Source organism: Talpa europaea, assembly GCF_964194135.1.
Source record: "Talpa europaea genome assembly, chromosome: 6".
In the NCBI taxonomy this organism is placed as follows: domain Eukaryota; kingdom Metazoa; phylum Chordata; class Mammalia; order Eulipotyphla; family Talpidae; genus Talpa; species Talpa europaea.
In genome coordinates this window covers 22,743,024-22,762,849 of record NC_140072.1, presented here as the reverse complement: position 1 = coordinate 22,762,849, position 19,826 = coordinate 22,743,024, and the positions used below count along the sequence as shown (strand labels likewise).

Sequence of the window (19,826 nt, the reverse complement as noted above, 5' to 3'; positions counted from 1 at the left end):
TACCTCTAATTTACTGTAGCACTGTTTACAATAGGCAAGCTATGAAAACAACCCAAATGCCCAAAAATAAATGACTGGATCAAGAAGATGTGGAATATATATACAATGGAATATTACTCAGCAATCAAAAAAGATAAACTCATGGATGGAGCTGGAAGGTATTATGCTCAGTGAAATAAGCCAGAAGGAAAAAGAAAAATATTGGATGGTTTCACTTACAGGAGGAAGGTCATGGGCCCAAATAAGGGATCAGTAAAAAAAATTATAATAAATTAAAAAACAATAGGCAACTATTAATCAGATACACTGCAGGGGAGGGGGAGAGAAGAGCACAAGGGACTATGGTGAGGGTTCATGGGTAAATTGGTGGTGGGAATTTTACGGGGACTAGACCTGAGAGGAAAAAGCATACATTGTACAAAAAGGAAGAATGATGTAAAATATATATGAAAGAAAAAAGATAATTTTGAGAGGTTTACAGGTGAAGTGCTATTTCCTGGTGCTTTGCTATGTTCAGCAATATGATTGAAATGACTGAGAAATCTAAATATTAATCTGAGGAACCAAGAATTATTAAACCTTTTGGGAAAAGAAAAGGAAAATTGTAGAGCAATAGATCAAATTGTCTACCTAGAGAGAGAGAAGAAAATAACACATAAACTAAAACTTCTTAATTAAGCTTTTTTGCCTATTCATAGTTTCCCATAGTAACCATAACTGGTTATCATGTAGGTTAAGTTCATAAATCTACAAAGTTCTATACCAATAACTTTCTAAAGCAAATTCCTAGTTTCTTCTGTTTTTCTCACAGTCACCTATAACTAGGCTAAAGAAAGGCAAATGTATACATGCTTATACCCCAATACCTAGAAGATAATAGATAGATACATAGATAATAATATCTATAGATATATAGATAATAATATCTATGTAAAAATATAGTATAATTAACAGTTTTCAGAACATGATCTGGGATGGGTTTTCCATGTAATGTGTATGGCTGAGTTTTTTCCCTTTAAAGAGAGTAAAATCTGCTTTAAAAGAATAACTGTAAACATATTTTTTTAAAAGATTGATTTTATTTATTTATGCATACAACTGCTGGGGTAGGCCAGAGGTGGGAAGGGAAGACGAGGGCTGATGAGAGGATTCACCAGAGACAGAGCTGGGAGCAGAACAGAGGGATCTACTGAAACACACTACTGAGGGGAGCAGCAGGAAAGACAGGAGAGGTCTGCTGCGCCATGTGGGTCAGTTCCTGCTGAGACGTAATCCCTTGTACCACTAAAGGAGGCCCCTTGGCTGGGCCCTGTGGATTGCTCCCTGGCTGAGGATGGAAGCAGTGCTGCAGATAGCTTCATAGTGCTAAGATTTAACCTCTTGCGCCACTAGGAAGGCTCCCTTGTTATTTATCCAGACAAAACCTTTACTCAGTTGTGTATTTTATGGTGGCAAACGAGAGTGAATGATTCCATTCTCTATCAAGCTAATCTATGAATGGAAAAGACAGAATAGTAATAGTGAGGTAAAAGAAAAAAGTATACTCATTTGAAACATGAGAAAATTTGAAAGTGGTAAAGTCTTTCACTTGATACTAAGACCTGAATAAAATGGTGCTCAAATTGTACATTCTTTTGAATTAACTGAGAGACAATATTGTGTAGTGACTAAAACTGATCTCTGGAACCTACCTGCCTGGGTTCTAATTCTCTAATAGCTTCATTGTGCCTCAGTTTTCACATCTGTATAATAAGAAGCACCTATTTCACTTAATATTTGTGCAAATTATTTGTAATTTGCATAAAACTTGTTATTTAAGTGTTAGCTATTACTAACTGTATTATATTAAGATCTGGATAAAGTGGGGTAGAATTCTTGCAACTAGTTAGAGCTCTGATTTATTTACTTTATGTTGGCCTTTGTTTCTTAACATGTAATCCAGTCACCACAAAATTCACAAGTGGGTGATATAAGACAGATGAATTAAGTCCAGTGTTTCCATAGAAATAACTATGAATGTGGAATATAGAGAAAACAAGCAGACAAAAACACAAAAGAACTAACAAAACAAAACCAAAATAAACCCTAGAAATACAATTGCAGAATTGAGGAGACTAGAAGGGAAGGGAAGAGGGGTAGGATCAAAGGTGGGAGGGAGCACCGTGGTCCACATTAAAGGATTATGGGTGCTTGGAAGTGGACTGGGGTAGTAACATACATTTGAGGGGGTGTGTAGCTATTCCTCTGACGTATATAAAGTGTTACCTCAATATAGGGGTAAAAAGGAGAAATCACTGTGGGCATGACAGCATTCATGACGAGTTAGAGTTATTGGCCTTTTTATCTATTTTCTTTGGAAGCTAAGATCTAAAGGAGCTGTTCCTTCACCCATATAAAAAACTAAGTGCGATAAATCGGCCCTGAAAAGATTGTTTTGTCATTTTTTGCTGGCTGCTGTGCTCAACACTCACATCGCCTCATTCTCTCCACCAGGTGGAACTGTAACACTTTATAACATGTCTTCTTCCTGCCTCTCTCTAGTCTCTGCAGTATTCAAAATGGATTAAGAGGAAGAAGATAAATACCATATTTGAAAGTGTGAACTGTTTGTTCAGCTGAATTTACAGCTTTGTATTTTAATCATTTCCTTGAGGATGATAACAGTGGGTTAGATGAGTTTCCACAAATTCTTTCAATTTAATTCTTTAAATAAAACTCACATTTTATGTTTAGGTTTTATAAGGAATGATACATGAAAGCGTTGCCGTATCTAGAAAGGTATAGGACTAAACTACGCTAACAAAATTGCTTCCAAATATTGTTAACTGTTATTTGCAATTAATAGATGGAAATAAGCCTTTAGCATTTAGGGCAATTTGGTTTTATATAATAAATCATAAGCACATTGTCCTTCACAATTTGATTAAGCCTAGTCATCTTATTTTCCAGGTGTGACATTGCCACATTCCTGGGTGCAAGTCAGCCAATACAGCCATTTCGGTTGCTTCAACTCTAATGGAAAAGTATGAAAAATTAGCTAAGATTGGAGAAGGCTCTTATGGGGTTGTATTCAAATGCAGAAACAAAACCTCTGGACAAGTGGTGGCTATTAAAAAATTTGTGGAATCTGAAGATGATCCTCTTGTTAAGAAAATAGCACTAAGAGAAATACGTATGTTGAAGGTAAGTTAACTGTATCTTGCTATAATAGCATGACATTGGGTGAAACATGTATGCCAGAATTGCGAAGAATTTTAAAGTCATTTTTTTGTTTCAATGAACTTCAATTTCTTTGTGTTAGCAACCTTGGGAATAAGTTGATCATCATTTTAAACATGGGCCACACTGATATTTATCTGTTATTAGGAGTGTAGGTTGTTAAAAATATTGATGCATTTCCAGTGTGGTTAGTAACTATCCACTGATATGTCTCCTCATCCCAGTGTTTACCCTCCATCCCCCAACCCTGGCCTTTCTCTGCCTCCCTCCCAAATCCTCCCTACCCACCAGCAAGTAAAACACCCTTCCTGGCCCAGGAGAGCCCACAGACCAGTGGCTGGGCCCCTGTGGGGATGGAGGTGGCTTCACCCTGCCTGTGCTCCACTGTGTGCGCTCCACTGTGTCGCAGACTTGTTGAATGTCACCCCGAGCTACTTACACACATTTTACGCACAGGTTTTATTCTAGTTGTTTTCTCTCTGATAGGGATTTCACACACAAGATTCTTAAGTTCTTTTTTTTTTTAAAGATTTATTTATTTATGCATACAAGAGCTGGGGTATAGGCCAGAGGTGTGCGGGGTGAGAGGATTCACCAGAGACAGAGTGGGGAACAGAATAGGCGGATTGACTGAAATACGCTGCTGAGGGGAGCAGTGGGCGAGTCGGGAGAGGTCTGCTGCGCCATGTGGGTAGCCAGGGGATCAAACTTGTACTGCGGTGGCTGTAGGCAGCTTCATAGGTTGCAACTTAACCTCTTGCGGGTTCTCAGAAATCTGGGCTCCCCCCTCCCCAAGATTCTGCATTTCTAACAAACTGCTGGTGCAGAGCTGCTGGCTCGCAGACCACCGTTTGAGTAACAAAACTCTGTTTTCCTCAAGAACACAGCCCACATTTACTTTTGACGTGTGTCTGTCATCTGTATTTAGAACAGCCAGAAATCCAGGGGGTATCATATTCTCTACCCTTTTCAAGTATTATTTGTAGCACTTTCCTTCATCTAATAAGTTCTAATAGTTTCTTTTAAAATATACTTTGATATGCACAGACTTTTCAAGAGCATATTTACCTTGCTTAGAAGCTGGGACACAGCCAGCTCCAGCACAGGGCCAAGGTGCAGGCTGTGTCCTAGCCCCATGGTAGGAGGTTTCTTTTTTTTTTTAATTTTTTAATAGATTTATTTATTTATTTATTTATACATGCACTGGGTACAGTCAGAAGCACGGGAGGGTGAGAGAATTCACCAGAGCCAGAGCGGGGAGCAGAGCAGGCAGAAGGACCGAAGTACACTGCTGAGGGGAGCAGCGGGCGGCAGGAGAGGTCTGCGCGCCATGCGGGACCCTCCTCTGGTGGCCGGGGAGCAGCCGGGGATTGAACTGGTGCCCCAGAGGCCACGGGCAGCTTCTCAGCCCAGCACTCAACTGCTGCGCCACAGGGGAGGCCCGTAGGAGGTTTCTAGTAAAAATAATGCTTTTTTACCTTCCCTTACACCCTCTCCCAGTTTTCAAGTAAAATTAATGCTCGGGTAGCATGTCCTGGGTTACAAGTGGCCAAATTTGAGAATGAACTGTAAGGTAAAGGGTTTTCAGATTCCAGCTCTGCTTAGACTTGGCGATGGTTCTCAGAATGCACATCTTTCCTGCCTTTTGGTATGTTACTCCCATGCGTGCCCTGAACAGATTCCTTCCCTGCTAAAGCTGCCTTACCTTTCTCACGTACTCCTATTACTACCAGTTTACTTTCAACAGGTTACTGTTTTTCTGGACTAAGTTAATTTCATTAGCAAAGGAGATTAAATGGTTGATCTGCCTGAGAACAGATCTGATCAGGTTCACCTGACTTTTCATCCAGCTGTGGCATCTGGGAACCCCTTACTCTTCTGGCAGAGACAGCTTGCTACCATTCTGTGGTTTGTGCTGCAGCACAGCCAGCTTTTCTGGTGTGACCTGTTTCCTCCTTTGTCTTTCTGCTCTAAGGCAATGGAGCAGGTAGAGTGGAGCCCATAAGAAAACAAGTTGATTTCTTGTGCGCATATTTTTTTTAAGATTTATTTTTATTTATTTTATTTATTTATTTATTTATTTGTTTGTTTGTTTGTTTGTTTGTTTATTTATTCAAGCACTGGGTACAGTCAGAAGCGCAGGAGGGTGAGAGAATTCACCAGAGCCAAAGCGGGGAGCAGAGCAGGCAGAAGGACCGAAGTACACTGCTGAGGGGAGCAGCGGGCGGCAGGAGAGGTCTGCGCCCCATGTGGGACCCTCCTCTGGTGGCCGGGGAGCAGCCGGGGATCGAACCAGTGCTACAGAGGCTGCGGGCAGCTTCGCCACCCAGTGCTCAACCGCTGCGCCATCGGGGAAGCCCAAGTGCGCATATTTTTAATGTATAAGGATAATGGATTCCCTTTCCCCAAACTGGCAGCAGACACATAGTTGTAGGGTAATATTTTTTGTTCTGTTTTTTGTTCAAGCTATATTTAGATACGGATATACAGGATGCTAAGTCAGCCCTCATACCTAGGACTCCCTAGTGGACTTATAAAATAATCATTGAGGATCTACTTCTACTGTGTACAAAATACTATGTTTTCTCTCTTTCTATATCTTTCTCAGTAAATGATAAAGTTTGGAAAGTTGATTTGCCTACAGTCATGCATCCCTTAATGATAAGGAAACTTCTGAAAAATATGTCATTAGGTAATGTTGTCATTGTGCTCACATCATAGGGTGCACTTAGGCAGACCTGGAGGTTATAGCCTAATCCTCACCTAGCTACAGTGTGGTCTATCGGGATCACGCTCTTATAGGGGTCCACAGTTGACCAAAACTTGGCTACGGGCCCACAACAATACCAAACTGGGAAAACAGCAGAGAAGATGAGTTGTAAATAGGAATGATCAGCTATCCTGGTTTATAGCTTTTGTCCCAGTGTTCCATCTGATTCACATCCCCTTTCAAAAGTGTCCTGATTTGTAAGCTAAGTGATGTAGTCCCTAACTCGTGTGTGCCAGTGTGCCTGGGACAATCCTGGCTCCTACCCACTACCCTGGTTGAATGATAAATGATGCAGTTATGCTGTTAATAGTTTATCCTACTTAATCAGGCTTTTCTCTTTGGTTTGTAATATTAAACAGAGGCTGCCTTCTGATGCTTCAGTTTGGGTATAGAATTTAACACATGAATCATCCACGCATGAGAGAGAACAGAATCAAAGAATAGAGCTGAAAATATGCCACATCAATTTAAAATACAGACTAACTATGGGGACTCCTAGAACCAGCAGTTGAATCATACTTGAGAGATCTAGTGTTTCTGAGAGCCAATACTAAAATCCAAAGTGTTTCTTTTTTTTTTAAGATTTATTTATTTTTATACAAGAACTGGGGTACAGGCCAGAGGTGCGGGAGGGTGAGAGGATTCACCGGAGACAGAGCAGGGAACAGAACAGGCAGACTGAAGAAATACACTGCTGAGGGGAGCAGCGGGCAAGACAGGAGAGGTCTGCTTCGCCATATGGGATTCTCGCCGGCTAGCCGGGATCGAACCCACACTGCAGAGGCTGCAGACAGCTTCACAGTATGGCACTCAACCGCCTGCACCACCGGGGAGGCCCATATCCAAAGTGTTTTTAAATCCAGCTGACATTTACATTAAATCCATAACACTATGTAAGCTAAGTGGACATGGATGATTTTAATAGTCTTTTACTCAATAATTTTATTTCTTTTGATTTTGTCATTCAGGTCATTTTATGACTTAGTTATTTATAAGTTCCATAAAATGCATAATGTATGTTTTATTTTAGTACTTATATGTTATGTACTTCATTTGCTATCTCCAGGGGGATGTAAGCAGTTTAGTTACTGTCTATTATAGGTACATCAGATGAATTCTTAAATGTCTTCCAACTTTTAGATTTTGTGTTTCTTACTAAAAGGAATTTCTCTTGTGAATAGCTGTAATAAAACCTCCACAAGAACTGCATAGAGAATGATAAGCAAAGCCTTACTAGAAAATTGTATGGAGTCTGGGTGAAACTATTATGAGAAACAAATGACTAAACTTTGCATTTCTGTTCCTTTGCAGCAATTAAAACACTCAAACCTTGTGAACCTCATTGAGGTATTCAGAAGAAAAAGGAAAATGCATCTAGTTTTTGAATACTGTGATCATACTCTTTTGAATGAGCTAGAAAGAAACCCAAATGGGTAAGTAACCTAGAAACTAAATTTTCATATGGCTGGTCCCCTCTTTCATTATACTTGGGATTAACTATGGCAAATTTCACATGGGAACCACGGTTCCCCTTCCTACCCAGATGCATCTCCAATCTCAATAGCATGTGCTTAAAGGGCAAACTAGTATTAACCTAGAGTAAAAATATTAGGAAGCAGACCTATGGCAGATGAAAATCACAGTGCATTTACTGTGATCCAATCACTGTGATCCAATTATACTTTGGATGGTCTGAATTCAAGGAAATAACCTTAGTTCAATATTAGAAAATCTAATTCATACAATTTGTATGAATTTACAAATATTTATATATTTCTTATAATTCACTAATAGGTTAAAGGAGGAAAAAGTAGATATGGTTGATGAAATTTGAAAGGCACTTGATAAGTTCAGCACCCTTCCCTAATTAAAAAAATATTTTAGCAAACTAGGTTTAAAATATTTTATCACACATACTTGTACTGTGCACACCCAATCTCTTTAAAGCAACAGCCAATTTTATATTCAATGATACCACACTAAATGAACTGTCAGTGTAAAGTGAGAAAAAGGCAAGGATATCAGTTGTCATCACTATAAGGTACAATGTTCTGAGAGCTCTAACTAATGTAATAAGAAAAAACAAATAGAATCTATAACTTTGGAAGTGAGATAAAATTGTCATTATTGAGTTATGTTTTTGTTCTACAAAATTAAGGAAATTGCCTAAAGAGATACTAAAACTAATGGAGTTCAGCATGATGATTACAGCACTCCAAATTTCACATGCAAAAATTAACAGCTTTTGTATCTATCAATCAGTACTTTTGAAAATCTAGTGATGAAAGAGCTCATTAACTATCAACCAAAAAAATGTTTAGGAATAAAGATAAAAAGAACTGTTCAAATTCTACATAAATATAACAACAAAATTTAACTGAAGTAAATAATGGTTTATTATTTAAATTAATCTATATTTCTGGATGAAAATACTCATTATTACAAAGATACTGCCTCCCCGATTTGTTTGTTGCACAAATATGAATCAGGAGGCCAGTGGGATTTTTTTTTTTTAACTTGAAAAGGTTAGATTACATCAAAAAAATTTTTTAAAAGGGAAATTTCACTGCCAAATATTAAATCATATTAGTTTTAGCTAAATAAGGAGGGGGGAGGGGTCCCTACCCCTCCACCATAGTACGCTGGGATCCCTCCACACTTTGCTCCCGCTCCCTTAGTTATGTGCTCAGATTTCAAGGTTTGTTTTGGTCTGACTCTTTGTTTTGTTTCTTTATAGTCCACACATGAGTGAAACCACCCAGTATTTATCTTCCTTCTTCTGATTTATCTCACTTACCATAGTCCCTTCCAGTTCTGTCCGCGTTATCACAGATGGCAAGATTTTATCTTATTTTAACTGAGTAGTATTCCATTGACTATATATATATGTCACATCTTCTTTGCCCACTCACCTTTTATTTCCATAATGTCCATAATGCAACTATTATAAACAATGTCACCACTATGGATACAGGAATTCATATATCCCTTTGAAGTTTTTGCATTCTTTGGGAAGATACCTAAAAGTGGAATTGCAGTAGCTCTTTTTTAATATTTTGAGAAACTCGAGGACTCTGTTCTTTAAAACTGTATTTGCTGCAAGATAACTGCAGAGAAGTGTATTGGGGAGTTAAGATAAATCTTTGATAAAGTATTAAAAGAAATAAGGAGAGCAGTTGGGCAAAAGAAGGGAATGTATTGGGATGGTTGGAATTGTATGTGATAAGGTAAGAAGGTTCCTTGTTTCCACATTCATGAACACTTGTTTTTGGTCTTTCTGATGTGGACTATTCTCACAGGTATGAGGTGCTATCGCATTGTAAATTTGATTTGCATTTCCCTGATGGTAAGTGATGATGTGCATTTTTCCATTTTTCCATCTGTACATCTTAGCTCTTTGGTTTTTATTGTGGTACTTATTTGATTGCTTCTCTCCTTTGAATATGCCCAGAATTTTGTTTTTATCCTGTTGTGGTACTTGGCACTTACTATCTGACATGTTTATATGTGCATACTTACCCTCTTACAAGACTAAATTTTCTGAGTTACTGTCCTTGGCCATACACCAGGACAGTCGTGCTTTGGCAAAGGAGAAATACCCAATATTTTGGGAAATACTGGACAATGCTTTCAAGTAAAGTCAATCAGCTATGATTTTGAACACCACTGTGGTTCACTACTTTGTGGGGGCAGGGCTAAAGGACTTAATGAGAATCAGAAAGCAAATGGAATTTTGTGGTCCTAGTAGGTCCACAAATTCAGTCTTGGGGTTATTTCTACACTTCCTAACTAGATAGTTGAAAAAGATACTCTAGCAAGTGGAAAAAGAGCCAATTGACTCTGATCCAAGGAATGAAGGTTATTGTAGTGGGTAGAACCTACTAGAAGTGTCTGACATGCTGCTTCTTTACCAGAATGGAAAACTGAAGGGGCCTCCCTGGTGGCACAGGGGTTAAAGTCTCAGTGCTACCAAAATAGAAAACTGAAAGCAATAATGCATATTTGGGGGAAGGGCATAAATTTGTGCTCCCATTAAAATTTTGGGGAGACAAAGTTAGAAAGAAGATGAGCATGTTGCCTAGATAAAGCTCTCCTCAAATCTTTGCATTTCCTCCTCCTCATTTTACTAATGAATTTTTGGCATCTCCATTGCATCGGGCAGAGGCAACCATTTAATTCAGGTTTCAGTCAGCCATTGCAGCTATCAACTACAGTGATTCCTAGCTGTACCAGACAGTCTGTTGAAACCAGAATCTCTTTTAAGTGTGCTCAGATTGTTATAATCATCCCGATCCAAAAATTATGCTTCTTCCTCTCTGATTCTCCTCCTATGAGACCCATTTCCACATAAACTCCCCACTACAAATCAGCAAAATTTTATGGTTCTTTCTGCTGTGTAAATTTTTATTTCCCTCTACTTTACCTTTGTAATAGACCCCCATAGAACATGCTGGGATCTGACTTTGATTAAGGTTTAGAGACCTGGAGTGGTGGCAGAGAGGAGCCTTGAGAAGTACTGGCACCCCCATTCAACACATTTGAGGGGACTTAGCGAGGCAAAACTAGACTCATCCTGTAAAATTGGTGACTACTTTGCATGAGAAGGGGCAGTTGGTAGAGGTTGGGGTGCTCTTAATTATGTGAATACTCCTGAGTGTTACATTTCAGTTCTTGAAGTATATGTCTTTCTCAGTGAACTGAGAAGTTAACTTACTCCCATAAATACAAGCTATGTAGTCACTTAGCACTCTGCAGGAGTATTCTGTGTCCAACTTTGCAGTCATCTCATGGCAGTCAGTGTGAACCAGTGGGTCCTCTGGTGAATTCTATAGGTACAAGAAATCAGGAGCTGTTTTAGGAAAACATTGAAACTCTTGGTTTCCTAACTATGTAGTAGGAAATATTAAAGCCCTCAACCTGTACTTTCAAAAACTTTGTCAAGGGAAGTTTGATATAGCCAGCTGACCCACTTTTATTACTAGGTTTCTCATATTATTCTATCATAGTCAAGCCGCCTATCACCAAAGCTTTGCCTTACATAGGAGCTTATTCCAGATGATTTCTTAAAATTTGTTTCCTCACTAGGTGCCCATCTACCAGCATTCCAGTTGCTGATGGTAATGAGTGCCTCCTGACTTCAGACACAGTGAAATCAGATAGCTTATTCTAGATTTCCAAGACCCTGAGTGTTTCCCCCACCCACTTCTGGTATCATATTCTGAACTGGTCGGGATTCAACAGCAAGACTTCACCTTAGCTTAAAGCAAAAAAGGAATTTATTACAGGGTGTTGTTAGTTTATAAAATATCTGAGAGTGTCTGAGAAACAAACTTAATTGAGCACCCATTAGATACTGGGATTGCTCTAGGCCCCGAACCTACACTAATGGATAAAACAAAGTCCTTGCATGATCACAAGTCTTTGAAGAAATATAGAGCGAAGTGAGGGGTTAGAGAATGCCTGGTGGGGAGGGGGAGATTAGAGGTGTCAGTAAGGCTGACATGTTCAGGGAATAGCAGAAACTAATGGGGCTGGAGTAGAGCTTGGGGCTGAGATAAGAGATAAAGGTAGAAGGTCAATAGAAGTGGAGTCATTCAGAGTCTGTTGGGCCATAGTAGCAAGATTGGATTTTATTCTAGTAAGTTTAATGCCAGAACCCAATTCATCTTTGGTAATGAGAATGAAGTCAAGTTTCCACATTAAGTTATATGAAAAGACAGTGAGTTCTGATGTCAGCATAAAGTTTCCCCTGAGTGGCTAAGAAAGTAGTCTCTGAGCAATCCAGTTTGAATTCCTGTTCATGTTACCCTTTTAACCCATTTGGTCTTGAACTAGGATGTCTCATTTTTTGCTCTCAAGTCCTTCATTAGTACTTGCAGTGTTTGTTTTTGCACTCACCCAAAGTATTGTATTTAAACATTGAGTTATCAGTTGATTTCTACCGAAGGCTTTCTCTCACTCCAAAACACTGAAAAATGCTGCCTGTGGCTGAATGATGTCGTGGTGTTCTGTCTTTCTGCAGTGAGCACCATGTGGATCTGTATTCTCAATAGTTCCCTGCTTTAGTGGCATTTGTTTGTAGTTGTTATTGTGTATGTTTGTTTTGCCTTTGATGGAGTCTGCCTTCTTGGAGTCTGAGATGACTAAGGATTCTGTTTTGAACAGAACCATGGCATTTCCAGGGAGGTGCCCCTAAACAGCCCTCTTCTAGGACAGCCATTCCATACTTCCCTGAGACATTATGTCCCGTCTGGTTCCATGTTAGTAACATTCACACTAGGGTCTGCCAAGTGTCTGCCCTTGCCCCGGCCTGGTTTCCAGAGTCTATTACTTGACCCTGTGCCTGCAGTCCTTCCATCCCATCTAGCACCCCATTTCCACATGAGCAGGACCCTGAGTTCCTCTGCCCCCCCCCCAAGGATGGAGCTCCATTTCCTTTCCTGTCACCACTTCCCAATTGAATCACCAAATCTCACCTGGATCATTAAATCAACTCCTAACTAATCTCCCTGTGTTGCTTTGCTCCCAGAAATCCATTCTGCAAATATGTGTGTTTCCTTGAGTCCTTTCAATGACTTCCTTTGAATTTAGAGCAAAATCCCAATTCCTTACCAAGATGTATAAGGTGCGCCATAATTTGACCCTTGCCAGCTTCAGCGATATTTTCACTTGTGCTTCAGCCACACTGCCTCCCTCTTGTTTTTCCTCCACTCCCTATTCGTCCCCACCACTTGGCCCCTTGCTATTCTTTTGGGGCTATTTTAATCTCTGTGCAGAGTCTCAGTCCCACCATCTAGCCTCATCCAAACTCACACCCTCATCTTCTGAACCTAGGCAAATGTTAAAACCCAGACTCAAACTCAGACTTAAAACCCAGATAGAGTTTAAATCCCAGCTGGGCTGCTTGCTAGCTTTATAACCTCGGGCAAGTTATTTGTGCCTTCAGTTTTCCTCGTGTATAAAATTAGTCTATGGGGTAATAGTCCATTTTTACACATGAGGAAAATTGAAGGCACAGATATCTTGCCCAAGGTAAAAAAAAACTAGCAAGCAGCACAGCTAGGACTTGACCTCTATCTGACAGTGCTCTGTCTATTCTATTCCTCTGCCTCTTATAAAAAATCTAAGTAATTGATTCAGGTTTGGCTCTAGGTAAAAAGGGGGAAGGATAGAGTTATATCAGAATTCAGTGCAGGAAATAAAAAGCACTCTAAAAAGGGGATTTAATGCTGGGAATTAGGTGCCTTCACAATATTAAAAATTAAAAATCAGTGTTCAGGTCTGCCTTTTTTTTCTGTTAAGCCAGAGTCATGGGACTGCTACCAGATCTTAGACATCAAGGGCTTGCCACCGTAATTGTGACCTGAGATCAGAAAACTGCTGAGAGAAATTCCCCCATGGACCTATTGTTTCTTCTCAGCATGTGCCCAGACTCACAGAGTGATGGAGCTGGTGCCACAGGGGCCACCCCACTGTTCTAAAAGACCAGCCACCCCACTGTTCTAAAAGACCAGCTTGTTGCATGATGAGTTCTGTGTTTAAAAAGCAATCTAAATATATGATTTCAGAATCCAAACATGACAAAAGTACGAAAGCTGAGGATGGGTATGTTTGGAATTTTGTTTTTAATTTTTTTTAATTAAAAAATCCTCACAGTAGACAATTAGTGAAAGAAAACTTGTGTTTTGGATTTTTGAAAATATGCAAACATCAATCCCATCTCCATGAATAGGGTTGAAAAACAAAACTCTGAGAGAAAAATTTGTAGCATAATCCACACTCTGATATATTTTACCAGAGACTTTGTCAGTCAATTTGAAGGAGTAAACAGATCAATCAAAAAAACAATAAAGGCCAATGAACAGGGCAAGAGAAGAAATGTAATATTCCAATAATTTTATGAAAATTAAAATCACTAATAATTAATGAAATGCAAGTGAAAACCAAAATGAAATGTCCTTTTATTTCAACCACAGATTGGCAAGCGTAATGCTGGCAAAACCAAATGTGGGCAATATAATGAAGAGTAGGGACTTAAATGCACAGATGTTTGGTGGGAGTGTAAATGGGCATCAGCCTCCTTAGAAAGGGTGGTGTGTAACTGTGATGGCATCATCGTGGGCAGTGAAGTGAGCAACAGGAAGACATGAACAGAGAAGCTAGAGAACCTAATGGCTGTAACTTATAGAGATGGTCGTACAAGTTCTTAGACTACTACCAGACAGAATATAAGTCGCCCAAATCCCCAGTGGAAAATACTTTTCAATGTTTTCCAAAAAGTGAGGATTCTGCAGGGACAAGAGGCTCCCAACCTCTCATTCTCATGGAACATTTTTCTCCCTGGCCTGCCCTGATTGTGTGCTTACCTGCTGCTTACCAGGTGTAAGTAACTGAAATGGCAAAACAACTCCAGCAGATGCTTGAGTGTCTACTGCAAGCATGAATTGTAGGAAGTGAAGGTCAGTGTTCAAGTCTGCCTTTTTTTTTTCTGCTAAGCTGGGTCTCAGGTCTACCTGAAGTTTATATCTACAGCATCAAAATGTAGCATGTACCTACCATTGGTCCCAGATATCCCACTTCTAGAACTTACCTTGAAAAGATCCATCCCCAATAAGATGAATGATTGTAGATACTTACTGAGCATTGTCTCTAGAAATAAAACTAGGCCAACCTAATTGCTCGTGAATGGAAGCTAAGTAAATTATGATACTTTCATATAATGAGATCCTCTATAACCACTAAAAAAAATATATATATATATAAATATTAGCATTTACATCTCTATGCATAAAGTTTTTGTGAAAAAGGCAGGGGAAGTTGCAGAGAATGGAATGGTGTTAGGCAGGTGCGAGAGCGATTCATAGACTCCTAAATGTATGCATATAGATGCATTTTTTAAATCAATGTTAAAAAATAAATGCAGAGAGCAAGAAAGAAATGTTTGAAGAGACAGCCACTGTAAGTGACAGCAATTATTTTGGGCTAGCAAGATTTGAGTCAATTCTTTTTATATCTTTCCTGTGTTGTTTGATTTTTGGGATAAGCATGTATCATTTTTCATGGTAAAAACATTTCAAATTCCAACAGAAAATTATATGAATGTAATGAAAAAATTGTGAGGCAGTTTTCATTCAAACATTTTTTATAAACAACATTCCCAAGACACTCTGCACTGTGTTCATTCGTCACGGGAAGCCCTGCCTAAGCCCTTCTATTCCCAGCCCCGCTGTAGGACATCCATCCTGGGAGTTTTCATTTCCTGTTTCTTTTTTTTCCCCAGAGTTGCTGATGGAGTAATCAAAAGTGTATTATGGCAAACACTTCAAGCCCTTAATTTCTGTCATAAACATAATGTAAGTAACATTTTCTTATGTATTTTTTAAATTCTTCATGATGACTCTTTTCTTCTAAATGGCTCAGGGCTCTGTTTGAAGAGCTGAAGCCAGAAGGATGAATGATAAGAGCAAAGCAAAAGAAAGTTTCAGAATATGAGGAAAAGCAATTCATGGCCCCTTTCCAATTCCTGTGAGAATCTAGTTATTAATTCTTTATGAATTAGAAGTTTTTATAATGCTTCTCTTTTTCCCCAGTACCAACAATTTCTATGATTATTATTAAATTGGGTTAAAGTAAGTTTCAGAATATCAATAATGTAATCCAGCATTGCACTTAGTTTTATTTTTTGTCTCTTAATATTTTTATTCTCTAATAGTCTCCACTCCCCTTCCTTTTTCAAAAATTTTCCATGTTTAATTTTTTAAAACTATAGTCCTTAGATTTAAGCATACATCAAAATCCCCTGGGGGAGCCTCCCTGGTGGCACAGGGCTAAAGACACAGCGCTATCAAGCTATCAAGCTATAGCTAGCCACTGCAGCATGAGTTCGATCCCTGGCCAGGGAGCTAACCCACTTGGCACAGCAGACCTCTCCTGTCTCACCTGCTGCTCCCCTCAACAGTGTATTTCAGTAGTTGCACCTATTCTAATCCCCACTTTATCCCTGGTGAATCCTCTCACCCCCTGCACCTCTGGCCTACACCCCAGTTCTTGTATGCATAAATAAATAAATCTTTTTTAAAAATCCCCTGGGGGTATTTTTAAGAAATAGTCTGTCGACCCTATCCTCACTCTTTCTGATGCCATAATACCTATGGGAAGAATCAGAAATGTTTGCATTTTCCAGTTGATATTGAAGCTGTTGATCTAAGAACCATATTCTATATGCTACTCTGTTAAGAAATCATTCTGGCTGATTACTTCCTATGTGTAATTGAACTGGGTCTTGCAAACCATATTTCCTGTAAATTGGTATTTATGCCTGGAGGCTTGATCACATTCAAGTTTAGTTTTTCAGACAAGAATATTTCATAGGTAGTGCCATGCACTTCTTATCATATCACCATCACAAGGCATATAATGCCCAGTTGTTCCCCTTTTGATCATCATAAAATTGTTTAGTGGGTTCAGGAGGCATTAGTTTGAGTCCCTCCATTATTAATTTTCCTGTCAACTGTTTCACTTGATGGTTTTAGCATCTGTTAATTATTACTTATACCCAGAATTTCATTAGGATTAAAAGATGGTGATTTTCTACCCCTATTATCTTTCTGCATTTATTAATTGGAATTCTATAAAGAACTCACCCTAGGGCTTCCCTGGTAGCGCAGCAGTTGAGCCCTGGGTTGCGAAGCTGCCTGCAGCCTCTGTAGTGCCAGTTCGATCCCCGGCCACCAGGCCAGGGTCCCACACAGAGCGCAGACCTCTCCTGCAGCACCCCTTGCTCTCTTCAGCAGTGTACCTCAGTCCTTCTGCCTGTTCTGCTCCCAGCTCTGGCTCTGGTGAATTCTCTCAGGCTCCCGCGCTTCTGACTGTACCCAGTGCTTGTATAAATATATAAATAAATCTTAAAAAAAAAAAAAAAAGAACTCACCTTATTGGACACTGGCTTCTGTTAAAATACAATAAGTATGAGATTTCCTTTCTTTGCCAGTACTCACAGAGATGAGTTAGTGTTTTCACAGCCTCTAAGAGTGAACAACAAAAGGGTCTTTGAGCCTTAGGACATCATTGTAAACTCACAGATTTTACTCTTTGATGTGTTTCAATCCTTAGCCATCATAGTCCTCTCTGATACTCAAATTGTACCTTTTTAGGCCAGTGAGAACTTTTTAAACTTGGCTCTTGGGTGCTTTTGCTTTGATGCTCTTTTAAAAATAAGTTTTGATCTTCTGAGTTGGTGCCTAGACAGAGGCACTGGCTGAGGCAAGTATACAGACTACTGTATGGTCGATTTTGATGTCCACAGAATGTCTGTCATGGTAGTCTAGGACTATGGAAAAAGAGCACAAGATAATGGAAATAAATTTCAATACTTAAAGGAGGCTTTTTTCCTTTTAAGAAAATCTTAAGTTTTGTTAGTCTGGATCAGAAGTTTTTGTTTCTATTAATAAATTTATAGAAAGCTGTTGTTCACAAGACACCTGTTTTTCATAATGTTTGTTTTTTCAAATACTTACTAAAGATGATGTTGAATCAAATCCATATTTCTTTTGCTTCCATCATGCTATAGGAGGTATTAAAGTTCTCCTAAAGTGCTGCAGGTGTTTTATGGATAGTAAAATGATTTTTAAAGTGTATTTCCCAGTGTTGAATTTTATCCCTGTATATTCTGACACTATCTATCTGACTGTGACTTACTATTTCCAGGGGATCCCAGTATTTAGTAACTCAATGCAACTGCAGTCATTTCTCTGCTGAACATGTTCCATATCTTAAGCTTTAAGATATTGAAAACCTTCAATTGAGAGTCTGTGGCCTCTATCAAAAATGGGTAATTTTTCAGGCCAACTTTTCTTCTCTAATATGGAAGTTACTTCTGAACTCTGTTATTTCATTTTCTCATGTTATAGTAAGCCTTTGTCTATCTTCTCATTTTTTCTGTTAGCTAAAATGCATATAGGGAAAAGAAATGAGGTCATATGTGAGCTGTTAGAACTATGTGTAAGTCCTTTATACTCTCCTTACTTTTAATGGAATCTTTATGATACTCTCAAAGAATAGACAAGGCAATCTGTTGGCCCAGTGGCATTACTAAAGATTTGTAGCTTTTAATGTATGGAGACCGTGGCTACCTTATTATCTCCACAACAGAATTATGTGTGCCTTACTGGTGGGCGTGGCATGGTAACACATCTGCAAGGGTGTGAACCTAAATTATACAGTGTTGTAAACCAGTGTTACCCCAATTAAAAAACACTCATGGGGGGCCTCCCCGGTGGCACAGCAGTTAAGCGCTGGGTTGCAAGGCAGCTCCCAGCCTCTGCAGCACCGGATCGATCCCCGGCCACCGGGTGAGGATCCCACATGGCGCGCAGACCTCTCCTGCTGCCTGCTGCTCCCCTCGGCAGTGTATTTCTTCAGTCTGTCTGTTCTGCTTTCTGCTCTGGCTCTGGTGAATTCTGTCACCCTCCCGCACTTCTGACTTTACCCAGTGCTTGTATTAATAAATAAATAAATCTGTAAAAAAAAATTAAAAAAAAAAATAAATAAAAATAAAAAACACTCATGGATGATACTGATGAGATTGTGCTTTGAGAGTAAAAAAAAAAATCAGTTTTTATATCCAACAATTAAAATTTTAATTTCCTCACTAAAATAGCAACACTTTGATTTTTCTTTTAATGTTATGAAATGTACATGTAAAAAAATGCCAATTTAAGTTCTTAAGAAAAATGAAGGAAATTGTATTTTTTTAATCTCATAGGGCTATATATTTATCATTTAAACTAATAGTTAATGTTTATTATACTTTATCATTTTGATGTCTCAAAGATTTCATCAAATGTTATCTTACAGTGTATTCACCGAGATGTAAAACCTGAAAATATTCTAATAACTAAGCAAGGAGTAATCAAGATTTGTGACTTTGGGTTTGCACGAATTCTGAGTGAGTAGCAATTTTTTACTGACTTATCCTGTTCAGAGGATGGTGAAGTGATGTGGTTTAAATTCTTTGTTGAATGTATGCTAAATGCTATACTGTTATTATTCCAAGAGGAAAATCTCACTTCAGCCTTTTAGTCAGTACATTAGTTTGCACTTCAACACCTCTCCATTTGGCTAGAGTTAATTAGACATCACATTTATGTGCTTTGCCCTACAGGAGAGGAAAGGAATCATACAATGCATTTCTGATTTTCAGGTGCTTATAATATGAAATTTTTTTAAAAAAAGAACAAAATAACTGAAAGTGCAGATTGTTTCCTGGAAGGAGAGATTAACATGGGCTCAAGTGGCTGGAAAAAACTTCATGGAACTGATGAAACTAGAAGAGTAACGAGATCAGCATGACAGGACACAGAGACAGTGCTAACAAAAAGGAAATCACCTCAGAAAGGGCAGAACTGAAGAGAAAGGGATACAAATCATTCCTTGTCCCTGAATCTGAGACTGCACAGTAGACAAAATATGTATTAGAGACATACACCTTGCAAGTGGGTGTGTTCGTAATCAGTTATCTTGATAGGACCCAGACACAGGGGACTTGAAAATGCATTTGGAAGGGTTGGATAAAAACAAAAGCTAATGCTTTCTAAGGTTACTTGATTTGTGGTATAGGGTGATAGTACTCTAATGATAAATGCTGCCTGTGCTGAAAAGACTATTGTGCATAGTGCTATGATGCATCCATATTGTGAAATATTAGGCAGCCATTAAAAGCAATATTTACAGGGTTTTCAGTGGTGTGGGCAAACATTTTAGGATGTGGTAAATGATCAGAGCTAAAACTTGTATGTGTGGTATGGTCTTAATGATACAGGAAATACATAGAAACTAT

At 38.9% G+C, this 19,826-nt stretch overlaps 1 protein-coding gene across 1 annotated transcript in view; it reads left to right on the top strand.

Moving 5' to 3' along the window:
* Positions 1–2,903: 2,903 nt before the first annotated feature.
* Positions 2,904–19,826, top strand: part of CDKL4 (cyclin dependent kinase like 4) — a gene marked incomplete at its 3' end in the record, with an annotated part of 29,339 nt that continues 12,416 nt past the window's right edge. The window contains exons 1-4 of the mRNA XM_084234671.1: positions 2,904–3,183; positions 7,301–7,422; positions 15,270–15,342; positions 18,845–18,935. Of these exons, the coding sequence (XP_084090797.1) occupies positions 3,016–3,183; positions 7,301–7,422; positions 15,270–15,342; positions 18,845–18,935 (454 nt within the window). The 5' untranslated portion in view covers positions 2,904–3,015. The remainder of the gene's footprint in view (positions 3,184–7,300; positions 7,423–15,269; positions 15,343–18,844; positions 18,936–19,826) is intronic.